This window comes from Schistocerca nitens, chromosome 4, assembly GCF_023898315.1.
Source record: "Schistocerca nitens isolate TAMUIC-IGC-003100 chromosome 4, iqSchNite1.1, whole genome shotgun sequence".
In the NCBI taxonomy this organism is placed as follows: domain Eukaryota; kingdom Metazoa; phylum Arthropoda; class Insecta; order Orthoptera; family Acrididae; genus Schistocerca; species Schistocerca nitens.
In genome coordinates, this window is record NC_064617.1 from 882,683,791 (window position 1) to 882,708,144 (window position 24,354).

At 42.7% G+C, this 24,354-nt stretch overlaps 1 protein-coding gene across 1 annotated transcript in view; it reads right to left on the reverse strand.

Moving 5' to 3' along the window:
• Nucleotides 1–24,354, reverse strand: part of LOC126253402 (late secretory pathway protein AVL9 homolog) — a 125,890-nt gene that overhangs the window by 84,679 nt on the left and 16,857 nt on the right. The window contains exons 2-4 of the mRNA XM_049954702.1: nt 23,239–23,445; nt 4,229–4,472; nt 719–908 (exon numbers count right to left, since the gene is read on the reverse strand). Coding sequence (XP_049810659.1) covers nt 719–908; nt 4,229–4,472; nt 23,239–23,445 — 641 coding nt within the window. The remainder of the gene's footprint in view (nt 1–718; nt 909–4,228; nt 4,473–23,238; nt 23,446–24,354) is intronic.

Consider the following 24,354-nt stretch of genomic DNA (forward strand, 5'->3'; position numbering starts at 1 on the left):
ATTTAAGAAAGTTGTTTCAAAATTATCCACAAACATTTTTGCTAGCGGAGGAGATAATGGGGAGCCCACAGCAAAACATGTATTACTGTAGTAAACCTTTAATGTAAGATTATACCTCTTATCGAGTATGTTATGAGAGCATTTTCAGATTTTAAATATGTTCAATAATTATTCCAAGTACTGAAAACCAAATTTTTGTTGTGCCTAGAAAATTAGATAGGCAGTCTGCTACTAGGAGTATGCACCACGAATGGAGCACTATGTGCCACAAACTGATTTAACAGTTAAGCAATACAGATTATAGACATGGTACAGCTACATCTAAAGCAAAATTGTTTTTGTTCCCAAAAGACATTCTACCAACAAATGCATTAGTAGTTGGCTCTCCATGATCTCCTCTGCTAGTAGAAATGTTTGTGGATAATTCTGAAAAAGCCTTTTTCAAACCAAACATCTAGGCAAATATGTGGTGAAATCCTGTACATAGTCATGTAAAACATGTATCTCAAGGCTGAGCAACTCACAGCGTGCAAATAGCCACAATATATTCGTCCAGTATTTTGGAATGTAAGTACTTTGCGACTTTCAACAACCTGTACATATAATTTAAAAATCTTTCCAGCAGCACTACACACACACACACACACACACACACACACACACACACACACAAAATGGAAACGTGCCGGCCTCTGTTCTATGATGCCGCAGACAGTACCTGACACAGGCAGACTCCGAGAGCCCCGCCTCCAGCATGCCAGGGTGCAGAGATAGCAGCGACAGGATGGCAGTGCAAAGCGGCTGCACGGGGGAGCGGTAGAAGACGATGCGGCGCTCCAGTAGCAGGAGTTTGAACAGGAGCAGCGCCTTGTGCCGGAACTGCAGCACCAGATCTCGCGCTGACAGGCCTCGAACACAGAGCGTACGTGGGCACATGAGCGAATGGGATTGAACACTGAGGGAAGGAATGTAGATTGTCTGAGGTATTGAGACAAAAGCTAATAGACACACTATGATAACTGAGACCTAGGACTGTTTGCAATGTGACCCATGTAATGTCCACTGACAAAATGGTGAAACACATTATGACTAACTGAATATACTGTAGAATGTAATTCTGTAAGTCTCGGTCAGTAACACTTCTTCTTTTTCCAATGTTGATGACCAAAGGATATTTCTGAGGCCTACAGCCAGATTTGAGTATCAACGCACCACAGTACTTTGGTAAGTTGCAAACTGTTGGTTGGTTGTTGGTGGGGTGGGGGAAATTAAGGGACTAAAAAGAAGGTTATCAAGTCCCTCGTTCAAGAGTGGGTCCAACTTCAGTTAATGACATCAGCTAGAATTTAATCTAACAGTGATGGTACCAAGGGTTGGTAAAATTGAGGCACTGAAACCAATATTGATGTTACAGGCGAGAAATAATTTAAAGACAGGTAAAAGTACACAGATCAGGCCAATGTGTGGGTCAGAGAATGGATGCGGACTCTCCCAGGGCTTCTCTGTGGTGATGCGCTCCTCAACTACATCTGACCTCACTGTCCAAGATAAAAGAGTAATAGTATAAATAATTCCTTCTAGCTGGTAGGTCCGATTTCAGCAAGTATCCACCTCACCACCTTCAGGTGTGCTGGTGAGTTGATTATACTGTCCCACCTCATAGCTGTCTCTGGTGGTCCACACTAGTCCTCTGCCACCCTCACAAGCACGACATGTCTAGCAGTGCTCTGCTTCCATCAGAATCCAGTTCTTCATCACTGCAAGGGAACACTCCCCAAGCTTCCCTATGTTTGTAACTTTTCAGAGTGTCGAATTTCTTCTTATTCTCATCTTCATCAATTATTGAATTACACAGTCCCAACAGTTACCCTGTATGTATGGCTCTGAGCACTATGGGACTCAACTGCTGAGGTCATTAGTCCCCTAGGACTTAGAACTAGTTAAACCTAACTAACCTAAGGACATCACACACATCCATGCCCGAGGCAGGATTCGAACCTGCGACCGTAGCGGTCTCGCGGTTCCAGACTGCAGCGCCAGAACCGCGCGGCCACTTCGGCCGGCTAGTTACCCTGTAATAACAATGAATTTCCTTTTGATGCATGCTTAGTAACTATGGACACAACCCTAACAAGGAGTTAATATGACCCATCTCAGATCACTGGAGGCAGGAGTTATGAGTGTGGAGGGAGGTGTTGGGAGGAGAGGTTGCACATACAAAATAAGCCCACAGCCAGCTATTGGCAGAAAGTTCTTTAGCTCAGCCAATGATGCCAATAAGATCTCCTGGTTAAATTTTGGGCATGTTTGATACACAGATTCTATATACACTGCAGTATTATTTTCTCAACAAAATATCCAATTAGCTGGTTAGTATAGGATACCTCGCACTATTTAGAAATTAAATTACTCAATATTTTGTAAGAAAAAATATTTCCTGCCTTAATAAGGTAATGTTGTAATTTTATCTTTGGTTCATAACAGAAGTAATTAATATCAAAATGAATAACCATATTCAAAACATGCCAAACAGCAGTTCATTAAAAAACTGGCAAGTGTAGACAGTAGTGCAATAAGTCTACAGTTGTCTACAAAATCTGCAATTAAAATCTGCTGCAACCTAACTAAAAGCCAAAAATAGTTAACATTTAAATCCACTCTATCACACAACAATCCACCTTATCACAGACAATTTATAACAGCTCCTATTCTGGATATTTTATTGAAGAGGACAAAACTGAATAACTCAGAGTACTAAAAAAAAAGTTATTGTTGGCTGCAGTCTATCAAATTTAACAGTTTCAAATAAAATGGATTATAACAATGTCTTTCTGGTTCACATAGCTAGGTCAGAGAGCTGAACTATCTAAAGATATTCAAACTTAGATATCTAAACCATTTGAAGCAAGCATACTACATGAATGTAGGCTGCCAGGAAAATTGCTTCCTCAAGTTGCATGAATGCTGCTTCATTAAAGATCTAAAATCAATGAGAGAAATGTGAAACTGAAAAAGCTTTCATCTGCTAATGCAAATTGTGACTGTAGAAACTGCTGTGAAAGACATTTTGGCTGGAGAATACAGAGCCTAGACGATCCCTTAGTTTGTTGCAAAGGAAGTTTTCAGGACAAATTGGAATCTAATATGAAAATACAGTTTTCCTTTGGTGCATCTACCTGCCAGCATTGTTATAACCGAATGTACTGAGTCATACATGTTACACGAGTACTATTTAATTTAGCAGCCCAGTAAAGTCTAGGACCAATTGATTTCATCCGAATTACCAACAATATTGAGAGACAGTACTGCAGGAAGCTCTTCAGACCATTTGAGATCAGAGTGCTCCATGTCCTTGGTTGCAAGGTTTTGTACTCTCAAATCACACAATACAGAACTGCTGAAGTCAACCAATTACAGTTTATCAAAGTACTTCTGGAAACATCATAGCATTTCTCTGGACAGCTGCATAGAATAAACAACAATGAACTGCATGTGCAAACAAATTCATTTATTAATTCTGGGGCAAGTGACATTAGCATTTGTTCACATAGCGTGGACTTTAGAAAGTCAAATCCAATGTCAAGATGAAGCACCATATCAAGAATGGAAATGGGACATGAAAAAGACCAACAAAGTCGTGCAGAAAAATGCGCTCAGAGATTTTTAATGCAAATCCGGAACCTAATAAAATCACATTTTGTAGAAAGGACATTCCAATTAGAGAACTTTGTATAGCTTTCTACAGGTTACATAGTACAATGGACGACATGGAACAAGTTATTTTACAGAATATTAGACACACTTAAATAGCCGTCTTGTTTATTTCTGTATGCTGTTTTGAATTATTCTGCAATTGAAATTTGATTATAGGAATTAAATTAACCTTAACGCCAACCTATAATTTAATTGACAATGCTTGTGTTAGTCTTTAAACTGAAAAAGAAAGGTGGGGAAATTATGAAATTTTGGCCACAGCATCTATTACATTTAAAAAACACACACACATTTTTCTTTTTCATAAAAGTACCTCTGCCTCCACTTCGACCTCTTTTTTTTTTCCAAAAACACCACACATAAAAAAAAGAAGAAGGATAAGAATATGAATGAGAAGAAGAAGTGAAAGATACTTTACAGGAAAGTTCTCCTAGTTCTGTTCTAACTGTTGTTGCTAAGTATGAGATATTATACACTACTAAATCATATACTACTTCATGACGTTAAAACTTACCCACAAAAAGCTGCGGTGGAGGAGGATTGGTGGTAAGTGGCGGAGTGGTTGCAAGGCACCCATTCAGGTGGTGGTAGGTGTCATGCAGCAGCGACACTTTGCTGAAATCCCCTTCCGCAAAGTAAGCGTGTGTGATCAGAGCCATTTTCACCTGGATGTGCCCAAACAATGGCAGCTGGCTCAGAACACAGACCGACTTCTGTACGGTTCCGCGAGTAATGTCCGATGTGCGAGCTTTTAGCCTCTGAAATACAGAGAGTGTGCTTGGATACCTTGTAATTTAAAGTTAATTCAAAAGGCACTTAAACAACTACATCACAAACACACACAAAACCATTGCACACTCCTGATCTGAGAACTAAAAACTGTGTCAGAAATATTCTCCCAATGGTACTACTGCCACATACCCAACCTCTCAATGTAGTGTTCAGAAGTAGGATGAAAATGTAGTGACCCAAAGGCTGTCTGCCTGGATGCAGGCCAAATTGTTTAAGTGAACAGGGGTTCTGAGTTCGAATCATGCTCTGGTAGAGGTATGCAACTGCTACAATAAATGAACATATACATTAATAACCACAAGGAAATGTGAAGGCCATTAAGCCAGCTTTACATGCTTTGCAGCCCATGTTGTAACTCTGAAACTTTGAATATGGCTACAGTACGTTTCAGCTACACACACACACACATGCCCGTTTCAAAGTTGCCAAGTAAGATAGGGCAGCTTTAAAAGTCCTGACATATTAAAAGTTTGTTCCAGACTGGAACTCAAACCATTCCTCACTCTTACCCACAAACCCAGCCTCAAGTCTGTGACCACCTTTCCCCTATTTTTCAGCAAAACGTGTCACGAGGGCAGATCACATTTGAAACTGGGATGCTCAGCTGGTAAGAAGCAAGGCTCCAGGTTTGAGCCCGTTTTACTTTGCCTGGAATATTGAAAACAGCACACACTACACTGCAGAGTGTTCAATTAATTTTGTTACGATTAATCTGTTTACCAGTTTTTGCTATACACCTGCACAACATTAGATCGCATTATAGGCAGCCACTCAAAAAGATTCCTGCCGGTCACTTGTTGGCACTCTGAGGCTGCCGGAAGTCACAGTTCGATGTTTCTCAGCCAGCCTTTCCTACTGGAACTCCTGAGGAACAGTCACTTCCCCACCAGTGGCTCCACTGTGGGTCGAGGCTATCAAGTCTCTAATTTTACCTCTGGAAGACACTGCTTCAGGTCTCCTGACTGTTTCTGATAGTTCCCTACAGTGAGCTCACTGTTTAAGCTAACGTAACACTGAGCAGCAAGTTTGCAAATCTATCAGACGGACCCCTCTGCCTTTTGGGATAAATGGCAGGCAATCCCCTTAACAGCACCAAGGCAGCTGGTGCCTAAGGTACAGAAGTCATCTCACAGTGTTCGGGTACACCCCTCAACTACCACGTCAAATGAATCACTACACATTTACAGACAGTGGCTGCACCAAACATTGCAAAAATGAGACATTTCTATGAATAAATTAAATTTAGGGCACATAGGTGTGAAAATATCAATTCTTCCACTGACACTTCATCCACATGCCTTGCACTGGCCTTGTAGTTAGTTTTTTGGCTCACTAAAAGGATGGCTGGGAGATGCACGATCGAAATATTAGTGGAAAGAGTCAATACTTACATGACATTGGACATACAATTCAACAGATTATTCGTTATGCCATGAAAAGTTAAAAATGCACATTCTTGCAGATGTCCAGAAAACCTGGAAGTCGCCTTCAAGAAATTCCATCATTACTAAGTGAGTTTTGTACATGTCTGTAGATGACAGTTCTTTGTGTTTGGTGGTTAGCTTAGCAATTCTTCACTCAGATATAGTGGCAATATCTAACACAAACAGTTAAGGAGTGCAGAAATTCAGTCGTGGACAGTACAGAAACTGGTGCTTGTGTGTCCAGGTTGGAAAGTAGGAGAGAGGGTCTGACATTTGCTGCATAAGTTGGGAGGTCTGGTTTGAGTTCAATCCAGCACACTGTTTTAGAATGCTAGAAAAGTTTTGCATTAGAAAAAATACAAATAAGCAAGCAAAGTGAGACGCACAGTAATCTGTGAGCTACATTTCTTACGGTTTACAATAGTTTTCCAGAACACTAGCAGGGAAAATCCAACTTTTCCTATTTTTTTGTTTTTACAAGTCAAGTTCCATAGGACCAAATTGAGGAGCAAATCTCCAAGGTCATGGAACGTATCACTCCATGAAATTACAACATAAAAGTAATAACAGATAAAAATAAAATGTTTATGAACCCAAAAAAAGTCAAGCCATAAGTCCAAGTAATCTCAGTCAACAATATAACATAAGAATCAGTTAAATTTTTCAAGGAACTCCTCGACAGAACAGGAGGAGTGACCCTTGAGGAAACACTACAATTTCGATCTGAAAGTGTGTGGATTACTGCTGAGATTTTTGAATTCTTCTGGTAGCTTATTGAAAATGGATGTAGCAGTATACTTCACACCTTTTTGCACAAGAGTTAAGGAGGTCCGATGCAAATGCAGGTTGGATTTCTACCAAGTATAAACTGAGTGTAAGCTGCTTATTCTTGGGAATTTCTGAGCCAAAAATATTCTTTTAGAATACCCCACACAACGTAAGCAAATGAAAATAAGTAAAGTAGACTAATTTTCGTGCCGAACGATCACTTACTACAGATACCATTGTAATAGTAAAAATGGCAGCATTAAGTCTTTGAACAAGATCCTGAACGTGGGCTTCCCATGACAGTTAACTACCTATCCGAACACCTACAAATATGAACAGTTCAGTTTCACTAATCATATGCCATTCTCTGAAATTAAAACATTGGGTTTTGTTGAACTGTGTGTTAGAAACTGTAAAAAGTTAGTCATACTGTGATTTACTGTTAGTTTATTTTCTACAAGCCACGAACTTAAACTTGAACGGCAAATGTTGCACACAACGTCCTACTAATGTCATCAGCAAACAGAAATATTTTAGAATTACTCGTAATAGTAGAAGGCATATCATTTACAATTAAATAAGGAACAGGAGTGGCCCCAACACAGATCCCTGGGACACCCCCCATTTGACTGTACCCTACTCAGACCCCTCATCATAGCTATTCTCAACACTGAGAATAATGACCTTTTGCTGTCTGTCATTAAAAGTTAGAGGTAAACCAATTGTGAGCTACTACCCATATTCTGTAATGATCCAACTTCTGGAGCAATATTTTGTGATCAACAATCAAACACCTTACTTAAATCAAAAAATATACCTAGTGTTTGAAACCTTTCCTTTAAGCCATCCATACCTCACCGAGAAAAGATAATATAGCATTTTCAGTAGATGAACGACTTCTAAAGACAAACTGTACATTTGATAGCAAATTATGTGATATAAAACAATCAATTATCCTTACATACACAGCCTTTTCAATAACTTCAGCGAAAACTGATGGCATAGAAATAGGTCTAAAATTGTCTACATTATCCCTTTCTCCCTTTTTATAAAGCAGCTTCACTACTGAGTACTTTAATCGTTTAGGAAACTGACCATTTCTAAAGGAAAAATTACAAATATGGCTCAGTACAGGGTTAACATGACCAGCACAGTACTTTAATATTCTACTAGGCACACCACTGATGCATAATTCATCTGTCAGATAATGAGATGATGGTGTGCAAGGGAAATACACATCCTTGTTGCTCCTTTGGCTGCTCTGTCGGCTTTGTTGTTGCCCTATTCCGATATGTCTTGATATTCAGCAAAAGATTACCTCCTTGCCACATTGTTGGAGCCGCTGTGAGGAGTCATGGGTAAGCTGAATCATCTGGTCTACAGAATACATTTGGTGGACCACTTGTGGCACTCTGAACAAGTCAGAACAGATGAGAAACCTTGTACTGTGATGCCTGTGAATCCACTACAGTGCTGTCATAATGACATACAGCTCCAAATCATAATTTTTAAGTTGTTCCAGAAGGTGCACTTTCAAACTCTATCAGGGAAAACAGTTGAATTCAACCAATGGCATTCACTTGCTGGGATTCATCTCTACAAAAATTAATAAAACTGTGGTATGTACTTAAAATTTAAAAACATAGAGTTGTAAAAACATAATCTGGAGTACAAGCTTTCTTGTACTGTGTCAAGCTTAAAATCACTTTGGCCTTCTGAAGACATCAAGGCCACAGTTTATTCCACACTCCTGGCTGTATATTCTGAGGTCTTATTTATCCAGATCCTTGAGACAGTCAGTAGCCATATCCCAAATGGCTTGGTCATATGGGGCCGATGCCTGAACAACTGCTCAAAGTTGGGGTGGTCCATTAATTTTCAGGGCCTGTCAAACCAGGTGGTGGTCGTGCCGCTGAATCTAGCATAGTGGTTCACCAGTCTCAGCGTGTGCACATGCATGCCCACTTGAAAAGGTTGGTCTGATAGGCTCCAGTCAACATCCGAATACCCTCATGGTGGATAGAGTCCAACATCTAGAGGTGGGAAATATGGGCTGATCCATAAACCATGCTGCCTTAATCTAACCATATTCCAACAAGTGCCATGTAAAACTGCTGGAGGCAGTACCTGTCAGCTCCCAAAGCATTTTCACTGAGGCATTTTAAAATATTCACCAAGTCATAGCCCTTGGATGCAGTATCGAGGTTAATGTAGTCAAACAGCAGGCCCAAAAACTGCACAGTATTCTCAAAATGTAAAATATTTCACCCCATTGTGGTCTCTGGTTGGTTAAAACTTCAATGAGCATGGTTAAAACTGACACACAGTCTTCCCTGGTAAGAACCTAAAACCATTTTTACTGGCCCAAGCTTTGAGCCTCCTGGTGGTCAGCTGTAGTTGCCTCACTGTCATTGTACTATTTGGGGGAAGAGTAGAAGGCTACAAAGTCACCCATAAACAAAGAGCATTTAACAGGACTCCAGACTGCACAGGAAGTGCCATTGATACTGACTGCAAACAATGTGACACTGAGTACGCTTACTTGGGGGACTCCATTCTCCTGAACTTACCTATCAGACTAGACATCACCAATGTGATATTGAATGAACCGGTCCTCGATAGAGGATTGGATAACAAGTGGCAGACATCCACATAGTCCCCTTTAATGAAGTCTGCAAAGGATGTTGTACCTCCAAGTGGTGTCGTACACTTCTGCGAGGTTAAAAAAAAAGAAACACAAACCAACATGTTTGGAATAAGAAGGAATCCTGTATCATCACCAATAAAATTAAGTTGTCAAGAGCAGATTTATAGCACCTCAAGCCACAGTGGGAGCGGCACAGGTGAGATCTGGATTCCAAAAGGCGGCAGCTGACTGTGCAGTCGTGAGTTTAACCCAAACAACTGGTAAGGGCTACACTCAATAACTGTTAGGGCTAGTACAATCCTTCCACAGCTTCCACAATGGAATTGATGTTGCCTTCTTCAGAGTCATGGAGTCCTGTCCATCAAACCAGATCTGACTGGAACAAAATAGGAGCTTGCCTCTGGCTACACAGCACAGATGAAGGGGTATGGCAAAATGAATATGATCTGGTCTTGGAGCAGTGTGTCTGTCTGCAGACAGAGTTGATTCCAATTTCCAGATGGAGGATTTAAGATTCTAGACTTCCTCATTACATGAGAAGAAGCAGAACCTCCTCATCTACCTAGTCCTACAAAACACCTGGAATGTTTGTCTCGATGACGCAATGATGGTAAAAAAATGTTCAGCAAAAACCTTGGTCATGTCTTTCAGCATGCCCACGAAGACTCCATTTCTCAGCAAGGCCATACGGGGAGGTGTACTGCCCTTGCCTGAAATCCGCCTTACTGAGTCTCAGACTAGAGTATTGGAAGTGAACTGATTAATGGAAGTTGCAAATTCCTTCCGGAAGTTGCCCTTGTGTTCTTTTATCACTCAGCTCGTTTGTGACATTGCAAATCTAAAGGTACAAAAGTTTTGGTGGTCATACGGTGCTTGAATTTCCACAAAGCTGCACGCCTGGCTATGATTGCAAAGCCACATTTGTCATTCCACTAAGGGACAGGGCGCCGTCTGAGGTGGTTGCCAGACTGGGGAATGGAACCTGCGACAGCTCACTGGATCTCACAGGTGATGCTATCCAATATCTCCAGGGGACAATCCTGTTGTTTGAGGATGGCCTGCTGACTGTATAACAACCAATTTGTGTTTTGAACCATCCATCTTTGTGGTCTCCTGTCAACCACCACCTGGGTCAGCAGACAAACCCACACCAGGAAGTAGTCATTGGAATGCAAATCTGTGGCAACTCCCACTGAACTGAGTCTGCAATAAATAATAAGCAAAAACAAAGGTCAATGGCTGAGGATGAGCTTGAAGCTGTGGAAAAGTGTGTCATATGGCCAGAATCAAACGACAGATAGTCTTCGAGTGGATGAGACACTCGATAATTCGACCCCTGGAGCATACTGTAGCGAAGCCCCACAGCACACTGTGTGCACTGAACTCCCCCATGAGGAGGAACGAGCAGGAGGGTGCCTGAAAGATATCTATCGGTGCAGTTGCATCCAACATATCATGAAGTGGAGGATATAGGGAACATACTGCGACTTTAACCAGTGTGAGAAATACCACTATAACTGCTTGTACAGCAATGGTAAGAGGGAAAGCTTTAAAAGCTTTTTTAGCTTCACCGAAAGGTAAGCATCTCTTAACTTTCAATTCCTGAATTTTCCTTTCCTCATTATAATCTCCACAGTTCCTGCTCCTTACTGGGTGATCCCTAGAACAGTTTATACACTTTGAAGGAAGTGTACAAGACTCACCTGATCCATGAGCTGAGCCTCCACTATTTCCAAACACTGCCCTGCCATTACAAGCCATAGTGGTATGGCCAAATCTTAGGCATTTGAAGCATCTAACTGGGTTGGCAACAAATGGTCGAACATTAAGACAGATCTAACCTGCAAGAATCTGTTCAGGTAATTCCAGGCTCTTGAATGTTCAAATAAATTTTGCATTTTTTCCCAATCTGCTCTTTACATTACTTTCTTCATATAGTTCTGTGACATAGTGACACCTATATCTTTCCATTCTTCACACAATTCCTGAGGTCCATCCCCACTATGTCAGAGCAGATAACCACACCTTTACAGAGTTAAGAGTGTTATGTACCTCAGCCACTAAAGGGCAGTCAGAAGCTTTGATACTTGGTTTGACATGGCAGTTTCAAGAAGAAATGTTACATTATGAAGTTGTCTTACACTTTTTAAGGACCCAACAATACCCTTTCCAATGCCTTGTGAATGTAGAAAAGGGAAACCTTCTCAAAGGTTCCCTCTGCTCTCTTGGTAACAATGAAAGTGTTATGGCAAACTAGTGTCCTGTTACTATAGTTCTGAGACTTCTTTTCAAGAGGACTGAGCAACCAAGCCCTTTTTGTCAGGTGGGCATAGTTGCTAATTGATGATACACCTGTCCCATCAGGAGGAGATTTGAATTTAGGTTGCCCCATAGGGATCCAACAAATTTCTATGGAAACAAATGTTGACCCAGACACCTGAGCAAGCATAATACAATGGAGGAGGAGGAGGAGGGGGGGGAAGCTGATTTTTTTTTTCCACATATTTGTGGCCACACAGTGAAGCCAAGGCCCGCCCTACTCCGAAACACACAATGTTCCATTGCACCATGCATAACGATGGTCTCTGAAGTATACTCAGAGTTTATGGTAGAAGAGAGGTCTGGTGGTGTTGGCCAGCCTTCAGCGTGGGAAATCCCGAACTGTGGTACCCCATCACTGCTGGTGGGGTTCCGTGGGAAAAATGCAGCCCACCCTTCCTTAAGTTGTGAGACTCTCTTCACAAGGCCCCTCTGCTAAAGCCTGTCCAGCTTGGGTGATTATGACTGTAGCTTTGCTACCACTGGCGTATGCCTCTGAGTTACTAAGGTATCCAAAGCCTCCTGCCAGGCACTAAAGGTACCTACGATAAGGCAGTGTCCCCCAGCAGGAGAGCCTGTGAGGTGTGTCTGGATTGCTCATTTGGGAGGCAACTCCTTTAGGTGTTCGTTTTTCCCGCGCGCTGTTCGGGAGGGGAATGGTAGGGAGATAGTATGATTGTGGTTTGATGAACCCTCTGCCAAGCACTTAAATGTGAATTGCAGAGTAATCATGTAGACGTAGATAAAATGGTAGGTGTGCATATTCTAGTCCTGAACCACAGCACAAGTTGTTGTTTATTTTTTTATCTCCCCCCCGCCCCCTCACAGTTTTAGTGCACAGACCAAGTTGCTGCATTTTACCACACTAAGCTATCCTCTTCATCTCTGCATAATTACTTTAGATTACATCCACTGTAGCCAGCCCTGGTCTCCCACTACAAATTTTACCCTCCACACCACATTAAAGACACCATGATGCCTCAGGATTTTATCCCTTCTTTAAGTTGACTTGTGCCATAATGCTCTTTCCTCGCCGATTCGATTCAATATCTCTTCATTAATTATCTGATCATCAACATTTTCTAGCACCACATTTCAAAAACTATTCTTTTTCATCTATTGTCTATACACTTATCAGCCACTTTTAACTTCTGTATGATGCTACACTACGGAACTGTTAGCTTGCCAAAAAGGTTCCAGTTTTATAATTTAATTAGCATTCTTACATAGATAACATTAATGGTTTAATATCAAATGTAAAATTTATAAAACCGCAAATTCCACTTCACAATACGCTGATAAACAGTAAAACAACAGCTCTATACTGATGAAATAATCTTCACTAGTCTTGCTGCAAACTGGTGCACACACACATGATGAAAAGCATAGATTGCTCCTCACTGTAAAAAAGTTGTTGAGCTGCAGACAAATGTGATGAAAAGACTGTTACATATAAACTTTTGGCCAAAGCCTTCTTCAGGAAAGAGAAATTCACTGTGCCTGTCTGCAACTGAATGTGTCATCTTTACGGTGAGTAGCTATCTATCTTTTTCATAATTTTGTTGATATTCCAACCAGGGCTTTCCATTGTTAGACATACAAAAAGCGACAGAAGCTTTAAGGATTTTCTGGTGAGATGAAAATATACCAGAAACTTGAGTAGGCTACTCTGGGAAAAGTAGAGTGACACAGATAAGCAAATAATTTCAGGAGCCGCATATGATATTGTAATTCTGTTTTCACCTAGATGAATTTAAGAAAGTCCTCACTAAGCAACATACAGCCTCTTTTCATAACTATATTAATTACAGAAATATTGGCAGCAATTTCACTTTCTCAAATGGAACAATAGCAATTTCTACTGTTCGTATCATGGTTCTAAAAGAAAAGAATTCAACGGTGCTTCACTCTCGAGTATTTGATGAACTAGTTTTGGCAAAATTACAATATTTCATTTTAGGATTTTGTTTTATAAGGAAGTTTGTGATTTTGTACTCTAATAAGGAACTATGTCATGACAGATACTGAGGAAAAAGTGTTGCAATGCTGCCATACTAGTATAAAAGGAAGCATAGATGAAACAAGTTTCATTCTGCGTGTGATGTTCACATGTGTCGAGTGCTGGTCAGTTTGATTGGTTGGTTTAATGGGGGGGGGGGGGGGGGGGACCAAACTACTAGGTCATCGATCCCTCATTCCGATTAAAATAATTCCAAAAGGGTTGGAGTAAAATAATCGAGACATAAAAGAACACAGCTGGAAGAAAGGAGAAAACCACAAGAACAACAGAAGGGCAACAAACACTAAAATGGACAAAATCGGACAAGAATACCACAGAGAGATGCAAGAAACATGTAGAACAGATCGAAACAAGAGAGCAGATTACCATGGCTGGCTGCCCTTGAGAATAAAAAGGAGAAGCCAGCCACCCTGCAACACATTAAAACCTCCACCCCAAAAGCACTAGGGTGGAGGACACAGGGGGACAAAGGACATGAGCTAAAACTTAGATAAAATGATAAAACCCACCTGCATGAATAAAATGTAAAGCAAAAACTGCTGTTGAGTCGTCGTCACCCAACACCGAAAGTAGGGTGCTGGGATAGTTAAAAGTCTGCCACAGAGCAGCTAAAAGTGGACAGTCCAGAAATAGATGGACATCCATCATTTGTGAGCCATAGTGACACTGAGGTGGGTCCTCGCGACGGAGGATGCAAACATGCGTTAGCCACATATGGCCAACGCAGAGCCGGCAGAGGATAACTGATTCCCTGCGATAGGACCGCATAAGAGACTTCCACACATTCTTAGTCTCCTTAATGACATGCAGTTTGTTGTGTGTACTTGCGTACTGTTACGCCATTCCGTCTCCCAAAGCCGAAAATCCCTGTGGCAAAAGACAGAACGCAGGTCAGTTTTGGAGATGCCCATCTCCAGAAGCGGTTACCGCATAGCCCGTCGGCAAGTTCATTGCCTGTGATTCCGACGTGTCCTGGGGGTCCACACAAACACCACTGAATTACGGGACCATTCCAGGGCATAGATGGACTCCTGAATGGACGCTACCAAAGGATGGCGAGGGTAGCACTGGTCGATAGCTTGTAGGCTGCTCAAGGAGTCAGTACACAGGAGAAATGACTCGCCAAGGCATGAGCGGATGTGCTCAAGAGCACGAAATATGGCCACCAGCTCTGCAGTGAAAACACTGCAGCCATCTGGGAAGGAGTGCTGTTCAATACGTCCTCCATGAACATACACAAAGCCTATGTGACCGTCAGCCATCAAGCCATCGGTGTAAATCACTTCATGGCCCCGGTATATGTCGAGAATCGAGAGGAAGTGATAGCGGAGAGCCACAGGGTTAATGAAATCCTTAGGGCCATGTGAAAGATCCAGAAGAATCTGCAGCCAAGGTGTACACCATGTAGGTGTACTTAAATGGGCCTCGAGGAGAGGTGGAATGGGAAGGACTCTCGTTCAGACAGAAGGGACTGGACGCAAACCGCAATCACAAGCCCTGACCTGGACCGCCAATGTGGGAGATGAACTGTCATGGTTTGGAAAAGGAGACGGTAATTCAGATGCACAGGAGAACTATGAACATGTGCAACATAACTGCCAAGCAGTTGAGCATCCCTAACCTTCAATAGTGAGACTCCAGCCTCCACCAGGACACTGGTCACTGGACTTGTTCTAAAAGCTCCCGTCGCTAGGCGAACACCATAGTGGTGCACTGGGTCGAATAAATTGCTGAGGGCGGGATTGAAAATGCTGCAGCAGCATAGAATGATCTGCACCCCGGTTGGTGTTGCTCAGGCAGCGGAGGGCACTGAGGTGCTGCCAGCACTTCCACTTAAGCTGACGAAGGTGAGGTAGCCAAGTCAAATGGGCATTGAAAAATACTCCTAAGAATCCATATGTCCCCACTACAGTGAGTGGATCGTCATGAAGATAAAGCTCTGGTTCTGGATGAATGGTGCGATTCGACAGAAATGCACGACACATGACTTCATGGCTGAAAACTGGAAGCCTTGGGCTAGAGCCCATGATTGCGCCTTGTGAATGGCTCCCTGCAGGTGCTGCTCAGCAACACCATTACTGGAGGAGCAGTACGAAGTGCAAAAGTCATTCACATAAAGAGAAGGTGAGACTGATGGCCCTACAGTTGCTGCTAAACTGTTAATTGCCACTAAAAAAAGACACACACTCAATACGGAGCACTGCGGAACACCATTCTCCTGAATATGGGGAGGGGGACTGTTGGAGACATCGACTTGGACATGGAAAGTACGGAGTGACAGAAGTTTTGGATAAAATCAGGAGTGGGACCCAGAGACTCCACTCATACAATGTGGCAAGGTATGATGTCGCCAGATCATGTTGTATGCTTTACTCAAGTCCAAACAGACGGCAACCAGATGTTGGCGTCTGGAAAGCGCTGTTCAGATGGCAGACTCGAGGGACACCAGATTATCAGTGGTAAAGCAACCCTGGTGGTAGCCGCCCTGACATGGAGCCAGTAGGCCACGTGACTCCAGACCCAACCCAACTGCCAACACACCATACGTTCCAGCAGCTTACAAAGACAGTTGGTGAGGCTGATGGGCCAGTAGCTATCCACAACAAGCAGGTTTTTACTGGATTTGAGCACTGGAATGATCGCGCTCTCCTGCAATTGTGATGGAAAGACGCCAATGCACCAGATCCGGTTGAAGGTGACGAGGACATGTCGCTTGCAGTCAGACAAGAGACTGGCTGTGGATCCAATCGTTAATGGTCGAAACATAACTCTCCCAATACTCCTGTTTCCATATTTTTATAAGTTGGCGAACAGGGGCACGGAGCCACTTAAAGGCTATTAGGTGCTCTAGGGAAGGGTGCCACTTTTGTCACTGTAGAGGTCGCCAACACTCTTTAATTTCCTCAGCAACGTCTGGCAACCACCAGGGGACTGTGTCTTTCGCACTCTAAAGAATGAGGGCTCACACTTTCTGCCGCAAAAACAATCTTTGTAGTGACCTGCTCAACGACAACATTGATGGCACTATGTGGGGGAGATTCAGCGGTGACAGCAGAGGTGAAGGCTTCCCAGTCTACCTTGTTTAAAGCCTGTCTCAGTAGGCATCCATGGGCATGACGCCGAGGGAGTGACAGGAAGATGGGGAAGTGGTCACTATCACACAGGTCGTCATGTGCTATCCAGTGGATAGATGGGATAAGGCCAGTACTGCAAATCGAGAGATCAATGGCCAAATATGTGCCATGTGCCACACTGAAATGTGTGTGTGTGTGTGTGTGGGGGGGGGGGGGGGTGCACCTATACTTAAGAGGCAGAGGTTGAGTTGTGACAGTAAATTTTCGACCTCCCTACCTCGGCCAGTAAGCATGGTGCCACCCCACAAGGGGTTCTGTGCATTAAAATCTCTCAAAAGTAGGAAAGGTTTAGGGAGTTGATCAATCAGTGCAACCAATACGTTCATTGGCACTGCACGATCTGGAGGAAGATATACACTGCAGACAGTTATTGTGTGTGTCGTCCTTATCCTGACAGCCACAACTCCAATAGTGGTTTCAAGCGGGCACAGGTTCACTACATACTGAGCTTAGATGCAAACTCCACCTGACACTATTATGGCTGCTACGGTTCCTTAATACCCCTCATAGCCGCAGACAGCAGGGGTCTGTATTGCCAGGAACCAGGTTTCCTGGAGGGCAATGCAGAAAGCAGGTGTAAAGCTAAACAGTTGCTGTAGCTTAGCCAGGTGATGGAAAAAACCACCGCAATTCCACTGGAAGATTACGTGACCATGAGACTGGGAAGGCATGAGAAGGCATGAAACACTCACTGAGGCAGTCTACGTCTCAGGGTCACCTGCTGCCACCAGATGAGTACCTGTGTGATCGACATCCATTGTGTCCGAGGGCCCAGCGTGATCTATGTTCTCAGCGGACACCAGAATCTCCACCTCATCCTCAGACACAGAGCTTGTAGGTAGTGGTGGTGTGGGTGCCACTGCAGTGCCTTGGTTTCTCTCGATGCTCCTTAGGATTGTCCTGGTGGGAAGGCTTCACTGATTCAGTCTCAGAGACTGAGGAGGACAGTGAAGTCCTACGACCAGCTCCCTGTGGTTGCTTCAGCCACTGGTGGGTGTCAGCTTTGCCACTAGTAGGAACCTGTGAAGGGAGTGACCCAAGGGATCCCTTCCTGACAAGAGCAGCAGACGACGACTTACGCTTCTCCAACTGAGAAGTGGGGACTGACGTCCCCGATGGTTTCGGGGTGTTGCTCCTGAAGTAGGTTGTGTAGTAGCAACAGGGAGGGAAGTGCCGTCCCCGCCCCCCACCACCATCAAGGGGGCAGTGGAGTCAGATGGCTCTGAGAGCCAACTGTATGTGGCAGAACACAAGATAGTAAAACCTTGTCGTAGCAGTGGCATAGGTTGATGTCATGTGCACACAATGCAGCCTCTCATATTTTCTCTTAGCCACAGTGTAGGTCAGTCAGACCAGGATCTTGTATTCCACACTGTAGGTCAGTCAGTCCAGGATCTTGTATTCCACTATTTTTCTTTCTTTCTGGAGAATCCTGCAGTCTGGCAAGTAAGGCGAATGGCGCTCTCCGCAGTTGACACAGATGGGAGGCGGGGCACAGGGAGTATTTAGATGTGAAGGACCTCCACAATCCCAACAGGCGACACTGGAAGTAGAGCGGGAAAACATACAGCTGAAATTCCAGCACTTAAAGCACTGCATCGTGGGAGGAATATATGGCTTTACATCACAGCAGTAGACAATCACCTTGACCTTCTTGGGTAAAGTATCACCCCCGAAGGCCAAGATGAAGGCACCGGTGGCAACCTGATTATCCCTCAGACCTCGGTGTATGTGCCGGACGAAATGGACACCTCACTGCTCTTAATTGGTGCACAGCTCATCATCAGACTGCGAAAGAAGGTCCCTGTGAAATATGATACCCTGGACCATATTTAAGCTCTTACGGGGCATGATGTAAACAGAAACATCCCCCAGCTTGACATAGACAAGTAGGGCCCCTGACTTGGCAGAGGATGCTGTTTTGATCGAGACCGACACTGAACGCATTTTGGACAAGCACTCCACTTCCCCAAACTTGTCCTCTAAATGCTCCACAAAAACTGAGGTTTCATTGACAAGAAAGATTCCCCATCAACACTTGTACATATGAGGTACCGAGGTGAATAAGCTTAGATGCCATCATTAGCCTGGCATTCCTCCCGTGGTGTGGCCAGGACGGGAGGGGGGGGGGGGGGCCGCAATTGGGGTCATATTTCTTATTATTGAAGTTAGACCCTGACCGCTTAGCGACTGCTGGTGTTTGACCACCAGCAAGAGATGACATACTACACTTCATGGCGTGTCATCCGTCCTGATGCTACCCACTCTGACCAGGGGCCCTTCCCACAGACACCACCCAGCTGCAGCAAAGGCCACCTGGCAGGTTGGCCATTGCCAGGAGTCCTGATGCCCCAGGGTGCTAGGTATCTATTCCTTGGCATACGTGGGGAGTTAACGGCGCAGGCATCAGCAGAGCGATCCCCGTGTGGTCCTGTGTGGTCAGGGGGCTACAGCCAACAGGGTACATGGTGGCTACACCACAACGGACTGGCTACCATGCTAGATATCAGGCGCAAACGAGCTAAGAAGTCCATTGTCGTCAACAGCGCAGAAAGCAATACTGCACAGTGGATGGACGAAAATGCACCCAGGTTGGTGACCTTGCCCAACAGCTGGAAAATGAGCAGAAGTGCAGACCCATGTCAATGAAGGATGCGAGGGGTCTCAGCACCTGATGGACACTATGCATCATGTAAGGCGCCCTTCCCCAATTGGCCCGCTCTTCAGGTAAATTTTGAAAAATGGAGGTCAAACCCTACAGGGCGACCATCACATAAAGGCTGAAAGGTGTGAGACTCCTTTTAGTCGCCTCTTACGACAGGCAGGAATACCTCGGGTCTATTGTAACCCCCGGACCCGCACGGGGGAGTGGAGGGGGGGAGGGAGGAGGGGGGATGTCAGTTTGAAAAAAACAAATGCCTTTCACAAATCCAAGAGAAGCCAGATTGGACCTCTTTACAGAGAATGAAGAAGAAATATGAAGAGAACAGTTAAGCTGTAGACACAAAGATATTCCAACAGATGGTGCCGAACAAAAATGTTGGTTCCGGAGAAACTGGAGTAAGTCAGCACAGCTTTGTTCGCATTTTGTGCACAGACACCTTTCATCTGCATCATGTGTTACTTCATCGGCAGATTAACTTGTGGGAACTGAAGAAGATGCATAGGATTCTGCCGCTAACTTTTGGTGCATAATCAGGACAATAGGTTCTATATTCAAATCAAAAGAAAGCTGAATGTATGATACTGCATTATTGGGCCACCAAGGATCTGAGCTGGTTGAGGCAGGTTGAACATCAGAGACAGTGGAGAGTGAACATGGCTCTTAACTCACTGAAGAAAGCTTAATGTATAAAACAATAGCATAATTTCTGATTGAAGGGCTTTTGGGTCTCCTAGAGAAAGTACCACTTGAAATATGTAAATGCATGTGGTGCCACTACGGTGGGTGCCCAGCTCACTATTTGCAAGTTGGTACGAAAGTGCTCATCCACCTCTTTCCTCATTGCTAAATAGGAATCGATGGTGTTATTAGCTGGCCTGTACGTTTGCCTGATTTGACACTAGCAGATTTTTTTCTCTGGGGTAAAATAAAAGATGAAGACTATGCACAAGTTTTGATGACACAATAGGATTTAAAACATTAAACTGTTGCAACACAGGTAATGATATCGAAGAAATCTCTTCAGTTTGTCCATAAGTCCTTGCTCAGCGACTGCAAATACGTGTTGCTCTAGACAGTGGGCATTTTGAAGACTTTATAGTATAAATGTAAGTTTTAAAAAATATTTATTACCACGTTCTTTGGTATTTTCTTTATGTTACTGTAGCTTATGTAGTTCTGGAATATAAGTATGTATCCCGAAATTAAATTCATAACAGAAAGTTATTATTTAACAATCTTTATGCCGCTATTCCCCATTTTACAAATCCATTCTCTATTTGATGTGCACCTTTCTGTCAGACCTGTTACTGTAGTTAACTGAGTGAGTCACCCTTGGACGCTACCCCAAGGTTGGAAAAGTTATGCAGAAGTTCGAAATATAGCATGTACTTCAATGCGAGACGCTTCTAATAATTCCCACAACAAAACTCTGTCTTGGAATCTGGCAGAAAACCCAATCTGGTCATACACAAAGCACACCAGTGGCAAGACACAATTAATACCTTCACTGCATGGTAACATCGGTGAAGTCACTGATGACACTACCACAAACCCAGAGTTATTAAACATGGTTTTCTGAAACTCCTTCATCAAAGAAGATGAATTAAATATTCCCGAATTCCAATCAAGAACAATTGCCAAGATGAGAATCATAGAAGTAGATATGCTCGGTGTAGCAAAGCAGCTTAAATCACTTAATAAAGCCAAGGCCTCCAGTCCAGTTTGTATACCAGTCAGGTTAATCTCAGAGCTTGCTGAAACAGTAGCTCCATATTTAGCAATTATATACAACTGCTCACTCACAGAAAGATCCATACCTAAAGACTGGAAAATTGCTCAAGTCACACGAGTACCCAATAAGGGAAGTAGGAATAATCCGCTGCATTACAGGCCTATATCACTAACGTCGATTTGCACTTCAGTTTTGGAACATATACTGTGTTCGAACATTATGTAGTACCTCGAAGAAAACTATTTATTGACACATAGTCAGCACGGATGCAGAAAATATCATTATTGTGAAACACAACTAGCTCTTTATACTCATGAAGTAATGAGTACTATCAACAGGGGATGTCAAATTGATTCCATATTTTTAGATTTCCAGAAGGCTTTCGACACCGTTTCTCAAAAGTGTCTTCTAACCAAACTGTGTGTCTGGAATATCGCCTCAGTTGTGCGACCAGAGTTGTGATTTGCTGTCAGAAAGGTCACAGTTCGTAGTAACAGATGGAAAGTCATCGAGAAAAACAGAAGTAATATCTGGTGTTCCCCAAGTAAGTGTTATAGGCCCTCTATTGTTCCTGATCTATATTAACGACATAGAAGACAATCTGAGTAGCTGTCTTAGATGGTTTGCAGATGATGCTGTGATTTACCATCTTGTGAAGTCATCAGATGACCAAATGGAATTGCAAAATGATTTACATAAGATATCTGTATGGTGCTAAAAGTGACAACTGACCCTGAATAAAGAAGAGTGTGAAGTTATTCACGTGAGTACTAAAAGAAATCCGCTAAATTTCGATTATGTGGTAAGCCACACAAATATTCAGGCTATAAATTCAACTAAATACTTAGGGACTACAATTACAAATAAATTAAATTGGAATGATCACGTAGATAATGTTGTGGGTACAGCAAACCAAAGAATGCGATCCACCGGCAGAACACTTAGAAGCTGCAACATGTCTAGTAAGGAGGCTGCTTACACCACACTTGTCCACCCTATTCTGGAGTATTGCTGTGCGGTGTGGGATCCGCGTCATGTGGAACTGATGGATGACATTGAAAAAGTTCAAATATGGACAGCTCGTTTTGTATTATTTCGAAATAGGGGAGATAGTGCCGCAGACATGGTACGTGAACTGGAGTGGCAGTCATTAAAACAAAGGATTTTTTCATTACAATGGGATCTCATGAAATTTTAATCACCAGTTTTCTCCTCCAATTGTAAAAACACCTATGTAGGGAGAAATGATCATCATCATCATCATAAAATAAGAGAAATCAGGCCTCGCACAGGAAAATTTAAGTGCCCGTTTTTCCCAAGCACCATTCGAGAGTGGAACCATAGAAATGCAGCTTGAGGGTAGTTCACTGAACTCTCTGCCAGACACTTTGTTGTGTATAGCAGAGTAATTACGTAGATGTACTTCCTTTGTCTTCCAGTTGGTGCATCAGTCCAACTGTATGTAGTAGCCAAGTGTCACTAGTACCAATTTTAAATAAACCTTTCTCCACTATTCCACTTCTTTTAAGAAAACTCCGTTAGATGTGTCATGCTGGAACACCTTCTCAGCCTGATGTGACAGTCCTGTGTAACAAATCTAATTTTGCATATCAGGCAAGAATTGGTTTCATGTTCAAATCAGATAAACCCAAGTTATATTGTAAGCACCACTGTCTTACTAGGTGGTGTTCTGGTGGAAAAATTTGTTCTAATATTCCTTCCAATTGTGAGCCAACATTACGTGTGAAATCACAAATCATATAACAATTATGTACTTTTCACATTCACCTTGAGATTAGGAGGTTAGGTATAAGGAAACATCCTAGCACTAAGTAAAGAAGATTAACTTGACACCTTTGTATTGCTGTCCTGAAACTGTGAACTTAAATCCTACATATTTGGCTATTTTCAACATTTTGTTCTCAGTTACACAGTTTTATTGTTGACACACATATGAAGTTACTCAGCAGATTTAATACACGTAAAAGCCAATTAGTAACGCTTCCCAGCTGCATATACTCACCTCGACAGGAATCTGCCTGAAGCAGGATATTCCGTAGACAGTCTCCTTCGGATTGGTGAGACTGGGGAGATGAAAGTACACTGTGTCCTCATCAAAATTGTGGGAGCCATCTGGCAGTGCCAGAGTGGGCAAGTACTTCCAGCCTGGGGGACACGTGGAAGAGTCTGGAGGTGAGCCTTCTATCAATGGTGGGAAGGAGTACTCGACCTGAGCATGCAAAAAGTCACATAATTAAAAATAGATGAACTAAACAATTATGTGTTTTGCTGAAGCATTTGAAAATAATTCATTCTTCAGCATTAGTTAAATCAACATTTCTGCTTTATACACATTTTAGCAGAAGTATCCTCATTCAGTCAATAGTTCCCCGAATCTCAGTGTTATCTACATGAATAAAGGCACATCTATGAGAATTTTTGGTAGTTCAAGAGTGTCATGCCATACATATTTTGTAATAAATAATCATTTACAGGTTCTGGCTGAGCATTCTAAAAATTTCTGCAGCGATGTGTTATTTGAAAAATGATTTCCCCTTATCTGTAATTAGTGCAAGATTTCCATTTTTTCTGCTCGATGACCAGTTTGTTCTAAGGAATACAAACACAGCTATTACAAAGTTGACTACTGTAGTATCACTGTGTGTTCTGAACAAATTGTAACTGCATATTCTGTTCCATTTAATTTTCCAGGGCAAACTGACTAGCATTTGTCACATTTCTGCCACTTTTACATTTGTCACACGAGTTTCTTAGTGAGCATAACATCAACAGAACGAAAGACTCAAAGTTTAGCTTCACGGAATCAGTAGATTTTAGTGCAGGTTTTCTACTGGTTATCAAATTCCTGGGAGTATCCTTGTAGCATAACAGAGTCAGAAATTAAAAGGGAATCAGAAAGCTTAAATTAAAGTTACAAAGTTATTTGTTTATTGTATTGCAAACATTTCACCAGTCACAACAAAGCACCACTGAGAACATTGTTCTGCAACACAGAATGAATTAGTTTCTATTTGTAAGCAGTTGTACATCAACCAGACTGCTGACAGTCTGCTTGAATTTGCAAGGAAAGGATGTGCTGGGCTACTGAAAGAGATGTGCTAAAGGCACCTCAAGTACT